We start from the raw sequence: 22,785 nt of genomic DNA, 5'->3' as shown, positions 1-22,785 counted from the left end.
TTTGACCTGTGAAAGCCTGACAAGATAATTCTATTTTAAACTGTGGCGCACATTTTTTGCAGCAAAGCAGAAAATGCCTGCAATATATATGCACAACTAGGGATGGCACTGATAACTCCTGTGAAGTTTGGTTTAAATCCCACTAGAAGTTTGACCTGTGATAGCAGGACTAAATTTTTCTACAGCGGGACAAGATTTTTCTATTTTTAGCTCTGGTGGCCATTTTGTGCAGCGAGGCAGAACTTGCGGGTGATGCGCATAACAAGGGATGGTACTGATCACTCCTGTAAGGTTTGGTTAAAATCCCACCAGTAGTTAACCTGTGAAGGCCTGACAAGATTTTTCTATTTTTTAGCTCTGGTGGCCATTTTGTGAAGCAAAGCAGAACATGCCTGTGATGTGCACATCTAGGCATGGTACTTATCACTCCAGTTAAGTTTGGTTGAAATCGCACCAGTAGTTTGACCTGTGAAAGCTGAACAAGATTTTTCAATTTTTAACTCTGGCGCCATTTTGTGCAGCAAAAGAAATGTGCTGCGATATGGTTGAAATCCCACCAGCAGTTTAACCTGTGAAAGCCGGACAAGATTTTTCTATTTTTAGCTCTGGAGGCCATTTTGTGCAGAATAGGGGAACATGCTGGCGATGTGCACAACTAGGAATGGTACTGATTACTCCTGTAAAGTTTGGTTGAAATCCCACCAGTAGTTTGACCTGTGAAGGCCCGGTAAGCTTAATGCAGACGGATGGACAACTGGATGGACAGACAGACGGTGAGGGCAAAAACAATACTCCCAAAATTTTGGGAGACATAACAAAAATTTTTGAAGACAAAATAATTTGATATTGGCATTAAAGGTCTAGGTCATACAAAATACTTAAGCAAATAGGTTTTCTCACCTGTGTTATTTTGCCCAAGTATAAATGACATTTGCAAATAAACAACAAAGTAATGATAATCTAATCTGAATTCCAAATTTGACCTTGATGGTCAAGGTCATTTACAACACATGTAAATTTAAAGGTCATGGTTAAATATGAATGACTTAACATGGCTGTTATATTATAAGTGCTTTTTTTGTCTAAGTAAAAATTAAACCCAAACATAAAAAAAGAAATGGCCAATTGTAGAAAAATTTACTAATTTGACCTTTAGTATTAAGAACAGAATAAGGTCAAAGTCAAATTCAAACAAATCTTTTCCAATGTCTTTAGCCAAAGATTATTGTGTTAAGGTATGAAGATGATCTATTGATTTCCGACAATATTATAGCCATTTATTGCAAAATATTGTGAAATTTACAATAGTTTGACCTTCAAGGTCAAGATCATTTATAATGTTTTGAACATATTGTCTTTAAGGTAGTTGTGCTCAAATAAAAAAGATAGTCCATTTATAAATAACAAAGTAATAGCAAATTAAGGTACAGTCGAGACTGCCTAAGCGACCCCCTGATTTAAACGACTCCCTGTCTTATCCGACCTTGTTTCAGTACTCCCAACGTATTTTCCTATATAAATGGTCTGAATTAAACGACTCCCTGTCATATGTGACAAGCAACCCTAATTGTCTGGTCCCAATGCAATGTTTTGTCTGATTTAAACGACTTTCACACCTTTTAATTATCCGTTAATCAGATAAAGATTACCTATTATAACACCCAGAGGGCCAAATTAATTAAGTCCAATTATAATCCAGCACTGTAGCAAACAAAGTCTACACACCTCTATCTCAAATACACAGTATACATGCAGGTACCAAGTGACGTAGCGTTGGTTCATGGAAATCATGATGCAATCATGTGTGTGTAATGTTCTACCTGAGTAAACTGGGTTAAGACTTGTGTTCAAAAAAGATTTTTCTTTTTAATTATAGAGTGCCCATGGGAGATTTTTTAGGCAGCATTTTTTTAAATTTACCTTTCTATGGCTGCATAATTAATACGGAAAAAATATTGATACCAAACCAGAAAAAAACTTGGGATATGGATATGTTTACAGTAAAGATCCTGTAACACAATTTTTTCACGGTTTTATTTCATAAATATGATGCTCAAATTAAGATTTGTCAATATTGTAAGTTCAAATAAGCATAATTTAGAAAGATATCACCCAATTTAACATTTCATGTAAATAAAGGCCATTAAAGGGAGGTAATTAGAACTTTATTTTCTATAAATTCTAAGTCAAATTTTCCGATAAGAAATCAGTGCATGTAGTTTATTGATTTAATAAAATGTGCACAAATATTTGCAATAAACATTTTACATATTCTTTGATGTTTGAAAATGGTTTTATTTGCATAATTATATCCGTATATATTTTTTTGTAAGATACGTGATCACAGTAACAATATCAATGTTCTTTAAGTCACATTGGTACATAGACAGATAGATGATATTGAGACTGTATTTAGAGACTCCCTGTCATATGCGACCTTTTTCTGAAGGTCCCTTGGAAAGTCACATATGACAGTCTCGACTGTATTTTCCAAAGGATTGTTTTGTCCAAGTATAAAGACAATCCAAACATAAATAACAAAGCTGTAGCATATTTTAGTAAAAATCAAGCAAAATTCAAACATTTAACCTTATGGTTGAGGTCATTTATGAGTCAATGACAAATTTAGCCTGATTTGCAAACAATATACTTGTGTGACAAATATTTAATGATTGTTTTTTAAAGGTTACGCACAGGATTCACTATCAAAATTTTATTCCATTTCATTGCTATTTTTCTTATCTGTGATATGACAAACACCATATTTAATTTCCTGCTATGTCCTTGATATTTGAAATCTGAGCTTGTATGATCATAATGAGCCAATATGAAAATTCAATCATAAATATTTTGTTATGTGGTGGTTAGTTTATGGAAGTTTATTTTAGTTCTAATTGTGTTGGAAGCTGTAAGCTTATTGAAACACTCTTGAATCTGTTCCTGGAACCAACCAATACTAAGCTATGAATGTAAAGTTTCTTGCTCAAGGAAACAATGGCTTGAACCTACGGGGTCAGCAAGCGTGGTGGGGGTTTACTCTAACCTTATTATGTCAATACCTATAAGGTAAAGACAATTGTACTTTACAGAAATTTACTGCTGCATTTCAAAAGATAGTTACCAGTCATTTCCCTTTGTGTTATTTCTAATGCTGACATTAGTGTCGCAGAGCATTTAGCTTGTACATTCCTACCAAGACCCTGTTCTATGTGTACATGCAGCTCCTGACAAAAATAAAAACAACAAAAAGGAACATCAACTCATTAACAAAGCACACAATGAAGCATGATATATTGACCAATCAAAGCCAATCAAAAATAGGTAAACCATTAGTGAAAGACTAGGTAGGTAATAATAAAACTAAAACAACATCACTATGATACAACAAAATGGTAAAATAATGTCAGCAAAGCAGCAACCTAAAATGAATGAGAGATCAATATATTATTAGTAAATGGAGCAATAACTACCACCAAATACATCATATTGTGGGAAGGTTTAATCGTAAATGATATTATAACCTCAAATAGAACATTTTTGGACATTCTGTAACAAAACAAGCCTGCACTTGTGAATAAGGGGGCAATAATGGCCTGGAATTGCTCATCTTTATGGTAATGGTCAATTAAAGGTCAAAGTCATATCAGAATAAATTGTCATATGTGGTCTTTTGTCCAAGAATTATTAAATCTGTAAGTAAATAACAATGTTATGACAAAATAGACAAATTTCAATAATTTGACCTTGATGATCAATGTAAATTTAAGGTCAAGGATTTATTTGAATTATTCAACATACTGATTTTGTTATAAGGGTTCTTTTGTCTAAGTATAAATCAAATCCAGAAATAAACTAGAACTGTGTCCAAAGGACACGGATGCCCCCACTGACAACATATATATGCTATATAGTGTAAAAATCAACAAAGGGTCATAATTCTGTTAAATTTGGTCGCAGCAAAATCTGCCATCCGGTTTAAGAGGAGTTGCGTTCACAAGATTTCGGGCTGTACGGACAGACGTACGGACGGATGGACAAGTGCAACGATATATGCTCCCCACTTTGTGGGGGCATAATAACATCTTAAGGTTATGGCCAATTGTAGCAAAATTCATTTATTTGACCATCAATGTCAAGGTCAAGTAAAGTTAAAGTTACAGCCAATTATAGCAAAAATCAAACAAAATGCAAACATCCAACCTTAAAGGCTGAAATCATTTATGAGAAAAGGTCAAATTCAGTCTGGTTTACTTGATGCTTTTTCACTCACAGATCAAAGTGTTCTTGTGTCTTAGTATGAAGACAATTAAGAAATTAAAAATTAAAAGCCAGGTGGAGGCAACACTACTTTTTTTCACTTTTCTAAAAGCAAAAATTTAATTTAATATGTATATTTAGTCACACCTGTTGTTTTATCTAAGTTTGAATCATTTCCATATATGAAGACAGGACAAAACCTTCTAAAAGTTTGAACTGAAAGAATTTAATTAATTTGATGATTCAGGTCACTTAGAGGTCAAGGTCACATCTAAATTATTCAAAATGTTTATTTGGTAGTATGTTTTGTTATAAACTATATGCCAAATTCAATTACCTGATATTGATGGTCATTTAAAGGACAAGGTCATTTCTAAGCTATTCAACATCTCTGTTTGGTCACAAGTATTGTTTTGTCCACTTATTAATCAAATCAATAAATAAATAACAAAATTATGACAACTTAACCAAAATTCAATAATTTGACCTTAACAGTCTAGGTCAATTGAAGCAAAAGGTCAAAGTCAGTTCAACCTTTTAGAAGGTCTTGTCCAAAAGGTTGTTTTGTCCAAGTATAAAGATAATTCATTGTTTAATCCAAGTTACAGTCAATTAAAGCAACAAGAAGGCCATGATGGTCTGAAATCGCTCACCTGGTTATAGGCCCCTGGGCCAATTTTAAACCAGGGGCTTTTATTTGAACAAACTCAGTAGACACCCATTAGAAGATGTTTTATGATAAATATCTAAGCTCTAGCTCTTTGGGGTATAATAAGAGTTTTAAAGTTTTAACTATATACATATAGGGAAAAACAATGACCCCCCCCTCAGAGGGGCCAATTTTGACCCCAGGGCTTTTATTTGAACAAACTTGGTAGACACTCACTAGAAGATATTTCATGCTTAGTATCTAAACTCTAGCTCTTTGGGTTTTTTATAAGAAGATTTTTTAAGTTTTTACTATACACATATAAGGAAAATCAATGACCCCTGGGGCGGGGCCAATTTTAACCCAAGGGCCCTTATTTGAACAAACTTGGTAGAAACCCATTAGAAGATGTTTCATGCTAAATATCTTAGCTCTAGCTCTTTGGGGTTTTTAAAAGAAGATTTTTTAAGTTTTTACTATATACATATAGGGAAATAGGGACAATGACCCCCTGGGGCGGGGCCAATTTTAACCCTAGGGCTTTTATTTGAACAAACTTGGTACACACCTACTTGAAGATGTTTCATGCTTAATATCTAAGCTCTAGCTATTTGGATTTTTTTTAAAGAAGATTTTTTAAGTTTTCATTATATACATATAGGGAAAACAATGACACCCTTGGGCGAGGCCAATTTTGACCCTAAGGCTTTTATTTGAACAAACTTGGAAGACACCCACCAGAAGATGTTTCAAAAATCTAAGCTATAGCTATTTGAATTTTTTAAAAGAAGATTTTTTAAGTTTTTACTATATACAAATAAGGAAAATCAATTACCCCCCCCCCCCCCCCCCAGCCAAATTTGACCAAGGGCTTTTATTTGAACAGACTTGGGAGATTCTGACCTAGATGATATTTCATGCCAAATATTTAAGCTCTAGCTCTTTCGGTTTTTTTTAAAGAAGATTTGTTTAAGTTTTTTCTTTGAGATGCCATGGCAACCAGAGTTCTGCATAGAATTAAATTCTTTGAACAATTTTAAAAGTTCACTTCCAAAGAAACATTCCTTTGAAGTTAGGATGAAATTGGCTTTGCCGTTTATGAGGAGATGTCATTTAAAGTAAAGTTTACAGACGGACGCCGGACGAAAAGCAATCACAAAAGCTCACCATGTCACTTTGTGACAGGTGAGCTAAAAACACAAAATGGTAAACATATTTACAGTACACACACACTATCGATATAGCTTTACACCTGGACAACTACACAGATCTGAAAGTGGGCCTGTTGACACATTGTAAATTAAGAAAGTAGCATTGATAACGTCAGATTGTAGGCAAGATCAAAGGTGTCAACTGAAAGCAGGATCTGGGGAAATTTTGGGAGGAAAATTAGAGAGAGCTTGCGGTGTAGATCAAAGGTATCATGGGTTGACAGGGTGATGATGTGTTTGTGGATTTTTTTACACTGTTTGAAGAGATTTCTTTTTTTTTAATCTTTTTTTTTTTATCTTTATTAAAAATGTTACGCTCCCGGGGGCGTTAAATCGGGATTTTACAGTAAGTCCAGAGCAATCACTCTACAAATATTGAATAAATCCACAGTGACAATGATACCCACAGATGCACAACTATATATTTTGATCAACATTGCTGTGAAGTTTCACGACTCTGTTGTGCCCCAAACTACCATTATTATAACTTTAGTAAAGGATCACCTAAGGACCATTTTTGTTATGTCTAATCAAAATCCATGTCTTAGGAGATGTTGCTTAAAGAAATTAAGGATAGCAACAAACAACAGAAAAACATGCTATCACAAAAAGTTTGTGCTCATGGGAGCGAAAAAATTTCTTTAAACAAATAATGTGCTTGACTTACTGTATAAGTGGATATTTTCATGTGTTGAAAAGTTAGTGAATCTAAAATTCCAGACATTTCGTGAAAGAAAATTTTAGCGAATCATGCAAGGGTAGAAAGAAATGACAGGTTGATTGATATCTAAGCTAAATGAAACTTTTTTTCGTCAATTACCAAAATTCACCAATATTTCCACATTACTAATCTAACCACTTATACAGTAAGTTTATTGAGATAATCTATCATTTAAACACTGTTTTAGCATTAAAATACTGTTATGACACATACTTGTAGTCATCATTTCATAACCTAGCTCCAAAATACTGGTTTATAATTAGTTGACTTCTTTAAATTAAGTTGCTACACAGTGTTTATGTTATGATATACTATAATTATACAAGTTATGAAATTGGACATGTGATGTACCAATCATATAGTCATCTGTCTGGTCCTTATGTCTACGAATTTCACCAGAGCAACGACCAACCAAGTTCCGGCATATACACTGCTCTAAATACAAATGCAATTCCTGTAACAAACATTGAAAATACATACAAACAATGCAGTAACATATATATTTTATATACCTGTAAATAGTTTTCTATATTTAATGCATGTATAACATGCACAATTATGATAGGACAAACAAAGACTGTTGTATGCCCCTTTCTAAGCAGGGTAAAGTAGATGAACTATGACCTTTGCATCAAAGGCATGCAAAGTGTTATAAGATTTTAAAATAAACAAATACTTTTTCATGTACTCAGAATTATGACCAAACATAACCATCGATGTGCATCTTTGACATTCAAGTATAACCTTCACCTTTCTTAATGAGACACAAAAGTATGCCTAGTGATTTCAAAATCCATTCATGAATGACAGAATTGATTATAAACCTTAAAAGTTCTACTTTTGCCTTGATCTTTAACATTACAAATTGTTTTCAAGTACCATTAATTAAAATCAAATAATAACAAAATCTGTTACTGAATGACAAAAAGATATGGACTGGACATGACTATCAATGCACTATCATATCATGATTTTTCACATTCAAGTATGAACTTGACCTTTGGGCTGCTGAACTAAATTTTGTTCAGTACATGTCATCTTTATAAGCAGCATATTTATGCACATTTATGTTACATTCCATCCATGCATAACAAAGCTATACACAAAAGATGACCATCTATTCAGAGTCATCACATCTGACATACAAGTGTGACCTTGACATTTGAACTGGAGACCTGACCCTATATGAGACATATCATCATCCTGTATAACACATTAATGTCCAATCAATTAAACATCCAGCTAGGAATGACAGAATTGTTGACTGGACACAACCTTAAATGCACTTTTATTAAAATTCAAATCAATAGTTTTTAATCTAAGTGTGACCTTGACCTTTCAGCTAGAGACCTAATACATGTGTGCAACTCATCATTATTATGTCCAACACATTTATGTATAATAAATTTTTAATCCATCCTGGAATTAAAGAATTGTTGACCAGACAGGAACATCAGTGTACTTTTATAAAAATTCATACCAGGATTTTTGATCTACTAGTGTTACATTGACTTTTGAGTTGGAAACCTGATACTTATGTCCTACACATCATCAGTATTTTTAAATCCATCCAGGAATGACAGAATTGTTGATTGGATCGAACATCAGTGCACTTTTATAACAAGAGCTGTCAATAGGACAGAATGCTCGACTATTCTCAGTGCATGTTAATGTAATAAAGAGCCTTGATAATGTAAGAATTAACAAAGAGGAAGATTTCATTCATACAAAATAATGTACATGACATAATAACGAGTCTAAGATATTGACCAAAGAATTTTGTTCACAAAAGGGCTTATTTCATTCAAAATCCATGCCAGAGTTATGATTCTTGGACAGTGACCATGAATTGTAATTCAAAAAGCATGAATTAAGTTACAAGTGAATATAATCAGTAGTTTTATGAAATATTAATGTTGCAAGCAAAACTTAATCAAAAATTTTCTTAATTCACAAAAGGTCAATTCAGTCAAAATCCATGTTAGAGTTATGGACCTTGGATAGTGACCTCAAATTATGATTCCAAAGTTTCATGTGAATACTTTCAATAATTATAAAGGTGATTGGATTGGTGCACCAAAAACTTAAACTAAGTTAAAAAGAGGAAATATTCAGAGAGTTATGGGCCTTTGATAGTAACCTTCAAATATGATCCCAGAAACATGTATAAAATTTTCAAATGAATATCTTTAATTGTTTAGAAGATTTGATGTTACATGCAAAACTTAAACCAAGTATTTCAAAGAAGTTCAAAAAGGGCCATAATTCAGTCAAAATCCATGTCAGTTAGTTTATACTAATTTCTTTTAGATCAATTGTGCTGGAAGCTATAAGCTTATTGAAAAACTCTTGAATCTGTTCCTTGAACCAACCAATACTTAGCAATGAGTGTAGTTTCTTGCTCACAGAAACAATGGCTTGCCTCATATGGGTTTGAATCCATACAGCCAGCAATCCTTAGATAAAAAGTCTGGCATGTTAACCACTTGGCTATGCCACCACTCAAACACACTATTTTATAAAACAAGAGGGTCATGATGGCCCTGAAATCGCTCACCTGTATATAGAAACTCTCCATGACAAGGAAAAAGTAATATTGTAAACTATAAACAAAAGCAGATATAAAATGTAAATCCTATAATTATATCACAAAGTTCATATTTGTAACTGAAATAGTGCATTTGTAAAAACTTAATATATACATGTAAAGAAATCAATGACCCTCCACCCGGGACGGGGCCAATTTTAACCCCAGGGCTTTTATTTGAACAAACTTAGTAGACACCCATTAGAAGATGTTTTATGCTAAATATCTAAGCTCTAGCTCTTTGTTTTGTTTTTTTAAAGAAGATTTTTCAAGTCTTTACTATATACATACACTGTAGCCTCGATAACTCGCTCTTCATTATAACGCTAATCTCAGTATAGCGCTCATAGACCGGCTCCCAAAAAAAAAAAAAAATTTTTTTTAAGTAGACTTGGATTTATAGCGCGCTATAACGCTTGCTCAATTTGACAGTCAAGTACAATAAACAATTGTTATAAGGACATTTATGAGCGCAAAAGGTGTGAAAAACATGTACAGGTAAGCGTTTATCCGCTCTTTTGTTGTTTTACCTGTCTTCAAATTGTTTCCAAAATCTCAAATTCATATCATAACTGTGACATTGGCAACCGGTGGTGAGTATAAATAAACTAAAATTCACACACATATCTTTGACATGTAAACCTCGCTGAATTAAATAACCCACAAGCCCAAAATCAATTTAAAATCCTGCAATGTAAATAGAGCGGCCATGACAGGAAGTAATTGGCGTTTGATTTACTAGGGGACACAACTAAAGCTGGACTGTAAATTACAGTGTTATTTACAGTCCAGCTTTAGTTGTGTCCCCTAGTTAATCAAACGTCATTACAGTAATGGCTGTTTACACTACATTCATGATTTATAATTTTCTTTCCAAAGTTTTTCGTTTCTTTTAAATATAATTAGTATTATTTGTGAATATAATATATGTTTACATCATTGAATGGTTTTAGAAAAAGACAATGTCGATATTCATTGAGTAAGTAAAAAACATCAGCGTTATATTTATACATGTGGTGGGTGGGGTAATGCGGTAATTTCGCAATGAGCATTCTAATGAGAGCCTCGTTAGAACGCGGTGTTGAGACATTGGACCCCAACATGAGCGTTTTAATGAGGCTGAAGTGTATAGGGAAAACAACGATCCCCCAGGCAGGGCCAATTTTAACCCCATGGCCCTTATTTGAACAAACTTGGTAGACACCCATAAGAAGATGTTTCATGATAAATATCTAAGCTCCAGCTCTTTGGGTTTATTAAAAGAAGATTTTTTAAGTTTTAACTTTATACATATATGGAAAAACAATGACTCCCTGGGGCGAGGCCAAGTTTGACCCCAGGGCTTTTATTTGAACACACTTGGTTGATACTCACTAGAAATGCTTCATGCCAAATATCTAAGCAATAGCTCTTTGGGTTTTTTAAAAGAAGATTTTTTTAAATTTTTACTATATACATATATGGAAAAACATTGACCCTCTGGGGCCGGGCCAATTTTGACCCCAGGTCTTTTACTTAATCAAACAAGGTAGACATTCACTAGAAGATGTTTCATGACAAATATCTAAGCTCTAGCTCTTTTGGCTTTTCCAAAAAGATTTTTTAAGTTTTTTCTTTTGGTTGCCATGGCAACCAGGGTTCTGCATGGAATAAAATTCTTTGAACAATTTTTAAAGGTCACAACCAAAAGGAACATTCCGGTGAAGTTTGAATGAAATTGGCTCAGCAGTTTATGAGGAGATGTCATTTAAAGTAAAAGTTTAAGGATGCCGGACTAAAAGCGATTACAAAAGCTCACCATGTTACTCTGTGACAGGTGAGCTAAAAAAATAATTTCATGATGTGAATGGGGGCAATTTTCACTTAAACTTATGTTAAGATTGATATTATATGTTAAACAAATTACCTTTTTATAAATATTGAGTGAAGTTTGATCTGAATGAAAAGGTCTTTCAAACTCATCAACAAGTATAGCTAGTCTTTTTATCTCATCATTTAGAGTGCTAGCAACCTGAAATATAAATATTTTTGCAAGTTGCAATGCAAAGAAGTTGCAAAACATATAAGCCCATGTATACACGATTATAACATAATAGAAAAGTAACTGCACAAAACAAATGATACACACGAGGGATGTCCAGAATATACACAGACTTCAAAATTGTCTGATGTACACAAATAAAATGTGGAAGTTGGTGATTAAAACATTTTACTGCTGTACAAACCACTACATACCAGTTTCTACTGTTATTGTAAAACTTAACAAGATTATATAGAGGATATTTGTTTAGTTCAGTGTACAGGCTGTCCAGCACCTTCCGACATAAAATTAGGGCAAATTTTAGGGCAATATTTTAGAAATTTTAGGGCTAAAATTAGGAATTTTAGGGTACGTAACAGAAATTTTAGGGCTAAAATTTGGAATTTTATAACTAAACTATGGCCCCAAAAGACCACGATGTGGGCTAACCTTTGCATATTTGATACAAAAGTAACTCACAAATAATGCTCTAGTTTAGTAAGAGCAAAGGTGTCTACCAGTGTGGACTCACTGGTCAACTGCCTCCCCTGCGGAAATGGTCATAGTCAAACCATGTTCAAACCATATTTGAAATAAGGTTTTTCAATGGCTGAACATGTCAAAATAACATGTTCTACCTATGTTTTGGGAATGTTATAACCATGAGTGTCTAAAAGGAATTCTTATACAGTGAAATTCATGCACAATGCAGCTTTTGAATATGGACAAATGAAATTTTTGTACAAGTAGGAAGTAAAAAGGCATTAGCCTTAGTACAGTCATTTGAATAAATGGGAAGCATCTATAATCAACACACAGAATTGCACATCAAAAAAGTTCATCACACAGACCATTCAATTGCAGTTTATCTAGATCATATAATTGCAAAATGTGTGTACACGGTTAGAATTAATTTTGCAAAGTCTATGTTAACACATTTAGTACTTTACAATGTTGTTTTGAAATTATGCAAATTTAAATAAAAAGAGTTGTGAGTAAACAAATTGTACATTAATTTTTGATAACTATTTATACATGTTTTTAATTAAGATTGTGTTACAACAGCTTCATAATGATCATTTTCAAATATGATATGATATAAATGGACCACTTCAGCCATTTGGAAAAAAAGAACAAACATAAAATTCAAGATATCTGGAGTTGGCAAAACGGTATCAAAATATTCCAGAATAAGTCGACCTCTTATGGATATGATTTAAGTTTTAGGACCATGATATGGTAGTGTTTTTGCTGTTAACTGACAACATGATTATAAACAACTGCTTTGATTATGAAATAGTACTGTTACGGATATAGTCAAAGTAACTTTTAGTTGGGAACGAAACCATTTCAATGTCACCAATTTTGAGTTTGCAAATCATGGCAAAATCATTTTTGACCACGTTCAAAACATGGTCCACTTTATGTTCAAGATCATTTTTCGCAGTGTTACAAGTTATAAGTATGTTTATAACAAAAGATAATTTTTTTTAGGAATTTCAGTGAAAATATAGGGCATTTTTAGGAATTCCTTTTGAATTTTTCACTTTTTTAGGAATTTTAGCCAAAGTGAAAAAAATTAGGATTTTTTAGGAATTTTAGGGACGCTGGACAGCCTGAGTGTAAGATCGAAATATATTTCACCAAGTGAGCACTAAAAAGGTATATTTCACGAGTGGGCGCAGCCACGAGTGAAATATGAACTTTTGGTGTTCAGGAGGTGAAATTTATTTCTATCTTACACTAAACTTAACAGATATTCTTTTTATTATATGCAAAATAATGTTTTAACGACATTTTAACGTAATGCTAAATGAAAAGTGCACCAAATAATAATACAACGTGACGTCATTTACGACATCACGCAGTATGTTGGTTTCCAGTACTGTTCACGCTGGTATTTCACTGAAACAACATAACAGGCTTAAATTCAAAACAGTGAAAATTATCAAATTGATAATTTCACAGTTTCAAACAGTGAAATAACAAGTTTTTTATTTCACTGATATATTTCTATAAACTAATGAAAAGCATGTAATAAATTACTGTTCAGACTGTTTCCTTAGAACAGATGTCATAATATTAACAACTTTAAATATGGAGCCTTTAGAATTCCTTTGCTTATTTGAATAACAACAGTCTAAAGCCATGACATTACTAAATGATGATGTTTCATATCCCATATTTTTCTCAGTAGGAAGGCATATTGTTTACATTCACTAGCACTGTTGTATAACACACAAATTTGGGTCCTAAGTCTCAAACCCCAATATAAACAGCGTTCTGATATATAACCCTGACTTTGATCTTGTAGGTAGAAATTCATGGTATAACCCAACCAACAACAGTGACATTTTATTGGTTCAAAAGATACAGGGCGGACATGAAACTTTGAAATTCATACATTATGACTAAGTGTGATCCTCACCTGAGCAAGGTCAAAGCCGTGCTCTTCTTCTCATTATGGTTTCTGCCAATTAGTTTTAATTTCCTGCCATTGGTTCAAAAGATCAAAAATCGAACACAAAACAACCAGGTGTAAAACAATATGTGCCAAAAAAAATTCAGGCGTGTAAAAATAGCAACATAATATTTTGAGAACATTTTACTCTGATTACCTTCATTCAATTTACAGAGATATTCAATGTTACATCTCTTAAAAGAATTGACCCTTACATTATGTAAACAACATAACTTTATTGTTCATTAATTTCATAAAAATTGTAAAAAGCTGTTATAGTAATACATGTCTATACAAGAAACCATTTAAGATATGCAAACTAGCATTATCTCTATATTCAGATCTTTAGGTTAGCAATATAGTAACATTAGTCAGGAAGCCAATTTTAACTCCCACTGGATGAAGACAGTTGTTCATAGCTATTTGTATAAAGATAATCTTACCAATATTTCTAATGTGACTGCTGTTTTCAAGTGTCACTTTAAGTTGAGACATATTAAAGGAGAATTTATGTTAATTTTATGCCTACCTTTCTCTCAATATCTTCTACTATGCTTTTTATTTTATCTTTGATCTCTGCAGTAAGTAACATTAGTTGCTTTTCCATGTAGTCTAGCTCATCTGCCATTTCTCTACGTGTCTTCTTGGTATCACCCCTGTTTGAAATTAAACCAACAACGTGTTTAGTAAACACAAATGTCCACTGCTCAGATTATTGTCAGAAACAAAATTTTCAATAAGAGCACAACAAAACCAGGGCAATAAACTATGTTTAAAAAATAAAAAATAATTTTTCAACAAGGGGAAAAAACCCAATCAAAAAATTGACTAAATGACCTCTAGGGTGGGGGTATTTTTTACTATTGGTGCAGAATTCATAATTTTTTTTAAAGAAGTCTAGTAGGCAATGCTATGTGCCAAATATAGCAGCTCTGAGAATTATAGTATATATTATATATCCACAAAAAGATATTTTCCGAAACATAAGTCTAAAGAAAGTGACTTAAGTATCAGGGCCAATTTTGACCTTAGGGTCATGACTAATAAAACAAGTCCCCTCGTACATCAAAGACACGAATGATTTTTTGCTAAAACTTAATAACTTAGGAAAAATACCCCCTGATTCAATATTAGTAACTATTGACGTAAGCGCCCTATACACATCTATCCCTCACCACGAAGGTATTAAAGCTCTAAAGATAGCCTTAGACCAACGCCCAACACAAGAACCAAGAACTTGGATCATTCTTAGACTTATGCTTTTTGTACTGAAAAAAACTGGTTTTAAATTCAATGATAAATTTTATGAACAGATATCAGGTACTACAATGGGTACGAAATGCGCGCCAAGTTACGCCATACTATTTATTGTCCTACCTAGAAACAAGATTTCCTCGCAACCCAAAAATATAAACCATTGGAATGGTGGCGGTTCATTGACGACATTTTTATGATATGGGCCCACCCTCGACAGGAATTGTATTCCTTCCTGGAGGCTATAAACAGCTTTCACAAGTCAATCAAGTTCACTTACGAAGTCGACACAGAAACGGCTCACTTTTTGGATGTTACAATCACAAAAGACTCTAACGGGTACTTAAACACAACGGTATACACGAAACCCACCGACGCTCACCTTTACCTCCATTATTCATCATATCATCCAGATCACCAGAAAAATAGCATACCGTACAGCCAAGCTGTCAGGATTAGACGCATCTGCAGCGACCAAATAGCATATGAAGAATGCACAAGGAAACTGGAAACCAACCTAAACAGCCAGAGGATATCCGTTACAGTTAATTAAAAAAAGCTATCAAAAAGGCCTCTGCACTAAATCGAGACGAGCTACTTCTTCGTCAAAACAAACCTATTATAAGAAAAACAATTCCATTCACGTACACATTTAATCCTAAAAATCCACCAGTTAGCAAATTGATAAACACGCTCAAAAATATTCTATACGAAAACGATACGACTAAATTTATTAAAGATACAGCAATTTTAGCAGTCCAAAGACGGACAACTAATATAAAATCGATTCTTGTTAGATCAGCATTACAGGTACCCTCAAAAATCAGCGGCAGCTACCCGTGCGGCGAAAAATGTTACGCATGCCCATTTATGGCCAAATGTAAGGAATTCAAAAGCTCGCAAACGAATAAAACCTACGAGATCAAAGGCAACTATACTTGCAAAAGTACGAGTATTATATATTTAATTACATGTAAGAAATGCAATATTCAATATGTAGGTCAATCTGGTAACTCATTTAGAGACAGGCTCTATGGACATTCAGCTGATATATGCGCTAAAAAACAACGTGAAAAACCGGTTTCCCGCCACTTTTTGACGCACGACGTCACGAACATGAACATCGTCATAATACAAACAACAACAAAAAACACGAACGTCGGACTTAGAACTGAAGAAGTTTGGATACGTCTTTTGAAAACCAAACAACCAGAAGGTTTAAATATCATTCAGTAAATCAAATATGGAAGTATATACAGCTAGAAAAGCTACGACAGATGACATAAATGCGGAAATCAATGAAGAGCCAGCAGTATGGGACAGAATATCACGTAAGAAACAGAAGAGAACAAGTACAGCCAACTTCATGAGATTATGTGACATATGTGGATATATCTCAACAACATCCTCCATGTTTTACAAACACAAGAAGAAACATGATCAAACTGAAAAAGAAAGAACAGAATACGAGTGTAGTTGGTGCCTAAAAACATTTTCCAGTAAATCCAACCTCAAACGGCATGCAAGAAAATCGATGCATATGACGGAAGTGGAGCTACAACAACCAAAGAGAGCAAATAGAACACCAAAACCAACAGTGGAGAAGTATGATCCGAAATTGAATTATAAAGTGACCCCTAGATTTAGGATCATTGAAGGAAAGAATCCAAGAACAGAAACAAAACAACCCAAACAAGAAGACGTTGAGGACTGTAAAATCCAGGTACTAGACCTTATTACACCCATAGTTTCACCAAATAAAACTCTCCATGATACAACTCTCTGTAGAGACGAATATGGACAAAATAGCGAAAGCAACGAACTAATCATTAACATTGGCAACATCTACGGAATTTTTCAGAAGATCGACAAATGCACGTGTAAACTGTTTTATCAATAAACTAACCAAGGACTTGGCACAGTGCCAATTACCAGAACCTTCATGTTACTATATATAGTAACATACGTCATTTACATATCCGATCATTTTGTATACTTTAGCTATATATTTTCAATGTAAAATTGTCCTGAAGAAGGTCTATAGTAAGACCGAAACCGGTAGACCATCATTAAAAGCAGTTAAACCTACCCTGGTGTTGGTCGTTTTGCATCTCCTATATCCCGCTTTTTCTGTGTTTTAATACATCGGAGTTGCACGCATTCCGTTGGGGATCCGCCCACACCGGGTTACCGAAGAGTCATCAAGAGCAGTGTTGGTAGACTTATAGTCATCCACCTACTACCCCGTATCCAGTAGTGGATCCACTGCAACAGGCATCTTTGAGCCCTTGGAGAGGGAATCCTGCCAACAAATGAATCTCGACCGCAGTGAGGACGAAACGTACGTAGAGACATCTGCATTAACACCGTCAGCCTCCTTGACAACACTTCCGGTAATTGCGGTACAGACTAATTCAAACCCAAAGAAACGGAAAATTGAATCCGATCAACCACGGAAAATAGAAGAAACGAATATCACGAGATTTAAAGTACTCAAAAAACTACACATACAAAATACACGTACTCAACACCACATTGAATATCTACAAAAGTGTATTGATAACAAATCAACCCCTAAATCCTTACGCGTTAATCTTACCCCACAAGTACCGGTAATCAACTCCAAATTACACATTGAGTGGGAAGAAGCTCATTTAGAATTTGGCCAAAAATTGTGCAAAATCCTTCTTCAATACTGGCAAAATAGACAGAACTCCCTCTTAGAAGAAATTTCAAGCATTGATAACGATTTAAAGAGCATAACTAGTCAAGAACAAATCGACATAATAACGGATATTATATCTGGAATCAAACTAAGCGTAGAAAAAGAAATTTCAACTAAGAATATATCACCACAAAATAGAAATCCCAACACAAAGAATGCCCAATAGAAGATTTAGACCTAAGGCTAAGCACAATCAACAAAAACTATTAAGCAACTGCAACAAATGGGTAATTAATCTTTCAAATATAACTCTTACGCTGCATGAAAAATCAATATTATGTAAAGGTTTATCATTTTGCCCAACACCAGCATTGTATGACCAAATTGAGTTTGAAAAGAATACACTACTTTTCAACAGGCGAGTTCGATTGGCACATTTTTTTCAAGATCAACCTGACAACAACCAGATAACTTCTCCCTTCAAAGAAAGCTCAGGATGGACACCACCATCAGGCAAATCTCCGAACCTAGACGCATTCCTTATGGCCCTTACAGTAAAATTATCAAAATGGAAACAGAAAAACAAGACGGCATCCAATACCAAGCTTGAGGAATGGCAAGCTTTAAAATCGTTAAGGAGCAACCCCAAGATAGTCATAAAACCCGCTGACAAGGGTGGTGCCATTGTCATTCTCAACAAATCTGATTATATAAATGAAGGTTTAAAACAACTAGGAAACGCATCATTTTATCGCGAAATACTCAATGACATCACATACAAGAGTACACAGGAAATAAACAATTTCTTAAACTACCTCAAGAAACATCACCTTTTACCAGATGAACACGTAAAATACATGCAACCTAAACATCCTCAGACCCCCATATTTTATATGCTCCCCAAAATACATAAAAAAGATAACCCCGGGAGACCAATAGTCTCAGCATGCGAAGGCCCTACTGAAAAAATCTCTTCATACATTGATCACTTTATCAAACCATTAGCCCAACAAGTCCCCTCGTACATCAAAGACACGAATGATTTTTTGCTAAAACTTAATAACTTAGGAAAAATACCCCCTGATTCAATATTAGTAACTATTGACGTAAGCGCCCTATACACATCTATCCCTCACCACGAAGGTATTAAAGCTCTAAAGATAGCCTTAGACCAACGCCCAACACAAGAACCAAGAACTTGGATCATTCTTAGACTTATGCTTTTTGTACTGAAAAAAACTGGTTTTAAATTCAATGATAAATTTTATGAACAGATATCAGGTACTACAATGGGTACGAAATGCGCGCCAAGTTACGCCATACTATTTATGTCCTACCTAGAAACAAGATTTCTCGCAACCCAAAAATATAAACCATTGGAATGGTGGCGGTTCATTGACGACATTTTTATGATATGGGCCCACCCTCGACAGGAATTGTATTCCTTCCTGGAGGCTATAAACAGCTTTCACAAGTCAATCAAGTTCACTTACGAAGTCGACACAGAAACGGCTCACTTTTTGGATGTTACAATCACAAAAGACTCTAACGGGTACTTAAACACAACGGTATACACGAAACCCACCGACGCTCACCTTTACCTCCATTATTCATCATATCATCCAGATCACCAGAAAAATAGCATACCGTACAGCCAAGCTGTCAGGATTAGACGCATCTGCAGCGACCAAATAGCATATGAAGAATGCACAAGGAAACTGGAAACCAACCTAACAGCCAGAGGATATCCGTTACAGTTAATTAAAAAAGCTATCAAAAAGGCCTCTGCACTAAATCGAGACGAGCTACTTCTTCGTCAAAACAAACCTATTATAAGAAAAACAATTCCATTCACGTACACATTTAATCCTAAAAATCCACCAGTTAGCAAATTGATAAACACGCTCAAAAATATTCTATACGAAAACGATACGACTAAATTTATTAAAGATACAGCAATTTTAGCAGTCCAAAGACGGACAACTAATATAAAATCGATTCTTGTTAGATCAGCATTACAGGTACCCTCAAAAATCAGCGGCAGCTACCCGTGCGGCGAAAAATGTTACGCATGCCCATTTATGGCCAAATGTAAGGAATTCAAAAGCTCGCAAACGAATAAAACCTACGAGATCAAAGGCAACTATACTTGCAAAAGTACGAGTATTATATATTTAATTACATGTAAGAAATGCAATATTCAATATGTAGGTCAATCTGGTAACTCATTTAGAGACAGGCTCTATGGACATTCAGCTGATATATGCGCTAAAAACAACGTGAAACCGGTTTCCCGCCACTTTTTGACGCACGACGTCACGAACATGAACATCGTCATAATACAAACAACAACAAAAAACACGAACGTCAGACTTAGAACTGAAGAAGTTTGGATACGTCTTTTGAAAACCAAACAACCAGAAGGTTTAAATATCATTCAGTAAATCAAATATGGAAGTATATACAGCTAGAAAAGCTACGACAGATGACATAAATGCGGAAATCAATGAAGAGCCAGCAGTATGGGACAGAATATCACGTAAGAAACAAAAGAGGACAAGTACAGCCAACTTCATGAGACTATGTGACATATGTGGATATATCTCGACAACATCCTCCATGTTTTACAAACACAAGAAGAAACATGATCAAACTGAAAAAGAAAAAACAGAATACGAGTGTAGTTGGTGCCTAAAAACATTTTCCAGTAAATCCAACCTCAAACGGCATGCAAGAAAATCGATGCATATGACGGAAGTGGAGCTACAACAACCAAAGAGAACAAATAGAACACCAAAACCAACAGTGGAGAAGTATGATCCGGAATTGAATTATAAAGTGACCCCTAGATTTAGGATCATTGAAGGAAAGAATCCAAGAACAGAAACAAAACAACCCAAACAAGAAGACGTTGAGAACTGTAAAATCCAGGTACTAGACCTTATTACACCCATAGTTTCACCAAATAAAACTCTCCATGATACAACTCTCTGTAGAGACGAATATGGACAAAATAGCGAAAGCAACGAACTAATCATTAACATTGGCAACATCTACGGAATTTTTCAGAAGAACGACAAATGCACGTGTAAACTGTTTTATCAATAAACTAACCAAGGACCTGGCACAGTGCCAATTACCAGAACGTTCATGTTACTATATATAGTAACATACGTCATTTACATATCCGATCATTTTGTGTACTTTAGCTATATATTTTCAATGTAAAATTGTCCTGAAGAAGGTCTATAGTAAGACCGAAACCGGTAGACCATCATTAAAAGCAGTTAAACCTACCCTGGTGTTGGTCGTTTTGCATCTCCTATATCCCGCTTTTTCTGTGTAATAAAACTTTTGTAGAAACTACAAATTGATGCTGCATGCCAAATATCAATAAGACTTAAATGTGTTTTCCAAAATAAGTTCATATAAATTAAGTGGCCCCAGGGCTGGCCAATATTTGTAGAGATTCACAACGTTATGCTACATTCTAAATATCTAAACTCTGGGCATTATAGTTTCATACAATAGGATTTAAATGTTTTATTTCTACATAAGTATATATAAATTAAGTTGTCCCCAGGTCAGTCCAAATATTGACTCACAGGGCATGATTCATATTAGTTCTGTGGTGGTCCACAAGGCCAATTTTGATTTATATCAATTTTGTAGAGGTCAACAAGGCAATGCTACATAACAAATATTTAAACTCTAAGCATTGCAGTTTCACTCAATAAGACTTAATTGTATTTTCTCATACTAGACTTAGACGGACGGACATTCCAATTCAATGGACTAAGGGGCCATTTCTTTTGTTATTTTCTTTTGTTTAATAGAGGGCCATGGCCCCTTATTCTATTGTAACGGAATAAACTCTATTGTTCTCTTTTGTTCTGTTTACAGTTTGATGGCTCCCTACTTTTCTTTAATAGCACAGACAGACGGAGGTTGTTCCTATAATCCCCTTTTTGCTACGCGGAAGGGGATTAATTAGTCAAGCTAAAAACCAGACAAGGAAGCTGTTGTAAGTAGGGAACCTCTCCATATACTTTAAATAGTCATGCTAAATCTTACATTTGTTCCTGACTTTTCTTTAATAAATCTTCCATCAGTTTTCTTAAATCTGTTATAATACTTTTTCCTCTGTTTGTATGCTGCTCAAACTTGGTACGCACTGCAGACTTAGATATACACTCCTGTAATAAATTGTAATAATTTGATTTTAATATACCATTTTTTAAGATCATTTCTATAACACATCAAAGTTAAGGAATGACCATCTTAATGCATTACCTTTGCTATAGGCTAGAACTACTGTTTAATATATTGAAACTTATGGCCATTGGTTTGAACCCCTGAAGGCTCAACTTTTTTTTTCTTCTAACATAATATATGTATCTCTCATATCCCTTTTGGGAAAAAAAAAAGTTTTAAATTTTAATTATTTACCTAATATAGGTATTCACTGGCTAAAAAATGCTAAATTTAGTACCTGTGATTTTCAAAGTGCAATAAAATCAAAACAGACAGTAAAAGTATCTAATATTTTACAAGATCAACCAATATACTTTTGAGAAAATTTAAGGAAACTCATTTTAGGGATTTCTTAATTAGGTTCTCTAAGTAGGAAACACGTGTTAAAAATGGGTATCGGTAGGGTAACATTTTTATACATATTTCAAAAAATGGGTGGGGTAGGGTAACATTTTTATACATATTTCAAACAAGAGGGCCATGATGGCCCTGAGGTCGCTCACCTGTATATAGCCCCCCCCCACCCCCGGGCCAATTTTTACCCAAGGGCTTTTATTTGTTTATTTGAACAGACTTGGAAGACACCCATAAGAAGATGTTTCATGCTAAACATCTAAGTTCTAACTCATTGGCTTTGTTAAAAGAAGATTCTTAAAGTTTTTACTGTACACATATAGTTAAAAACAATGACACCCCTGGGGCAGGG

The 22,785-nt window shown here is 34.3% G+C and overlaps 1 protein-coding gene across 4 annotated transcripts in view; it reads right to left on the bottom strand.

The window, feature by feature from the left end:
* Positions 1-22,785, bottom strand: part of LOC132723989 (mitofusin-2-like) — an 83,887-nt gene that overhangs the window by 22,745 nt on the left and 38,357 nt on the right. For 3 of the 4 annotated variants that reach the window (XM_060708794.1, XM_060708795.1, XM_060708796.1), the window contains exons 10-13: positions 21,900-22,021; positions 14,436-14,562; positions 11,332-11,436; positions 3,122-3,224 (exon numbers count right to left, since the gene is read on the bottom strand). In XM_060708794.1, coding sequence (XP_060564777.1) covers positions 3,122-3,224; positions 11,332-11,436; positions 14,436-14,562; positions 21,900-22,021 — 457 coding nt within the window. Of the gene's footprint in view, positions 1-3,121; positions 3,225-7,189; positions 7,293-11,331; positions 11,437-14,435; positions 14,563-21,899; positions 22,022-22,785 lie in introns of all 4 variants that reach the window. The other variant, XM_060708797.1, reaches the window with a different exon arrangement.

Source organism: Ruditapes philippinarum, unplaced genomic scaffold (genome assembly GCF_026571515.1).
Source record: "Ruditapes philippinarum isolate M1 unplaced genomic scaffold, ASM2657151v2 ctg1596_1_1_1_1, whole genome shotgun sequence".
Taxonomy (NCBI): domain Eukaryota; kingdom Metazoa; phylum Mollusca; class Bivalvia; order Venerida; family Veneridae; genus Ruditapes; species Ruditapes philippinarum.
Note: the sequence above shows the minus strand (reverse complement) of the source record. Positions and strands in the feature narration are given on the sequence as shown.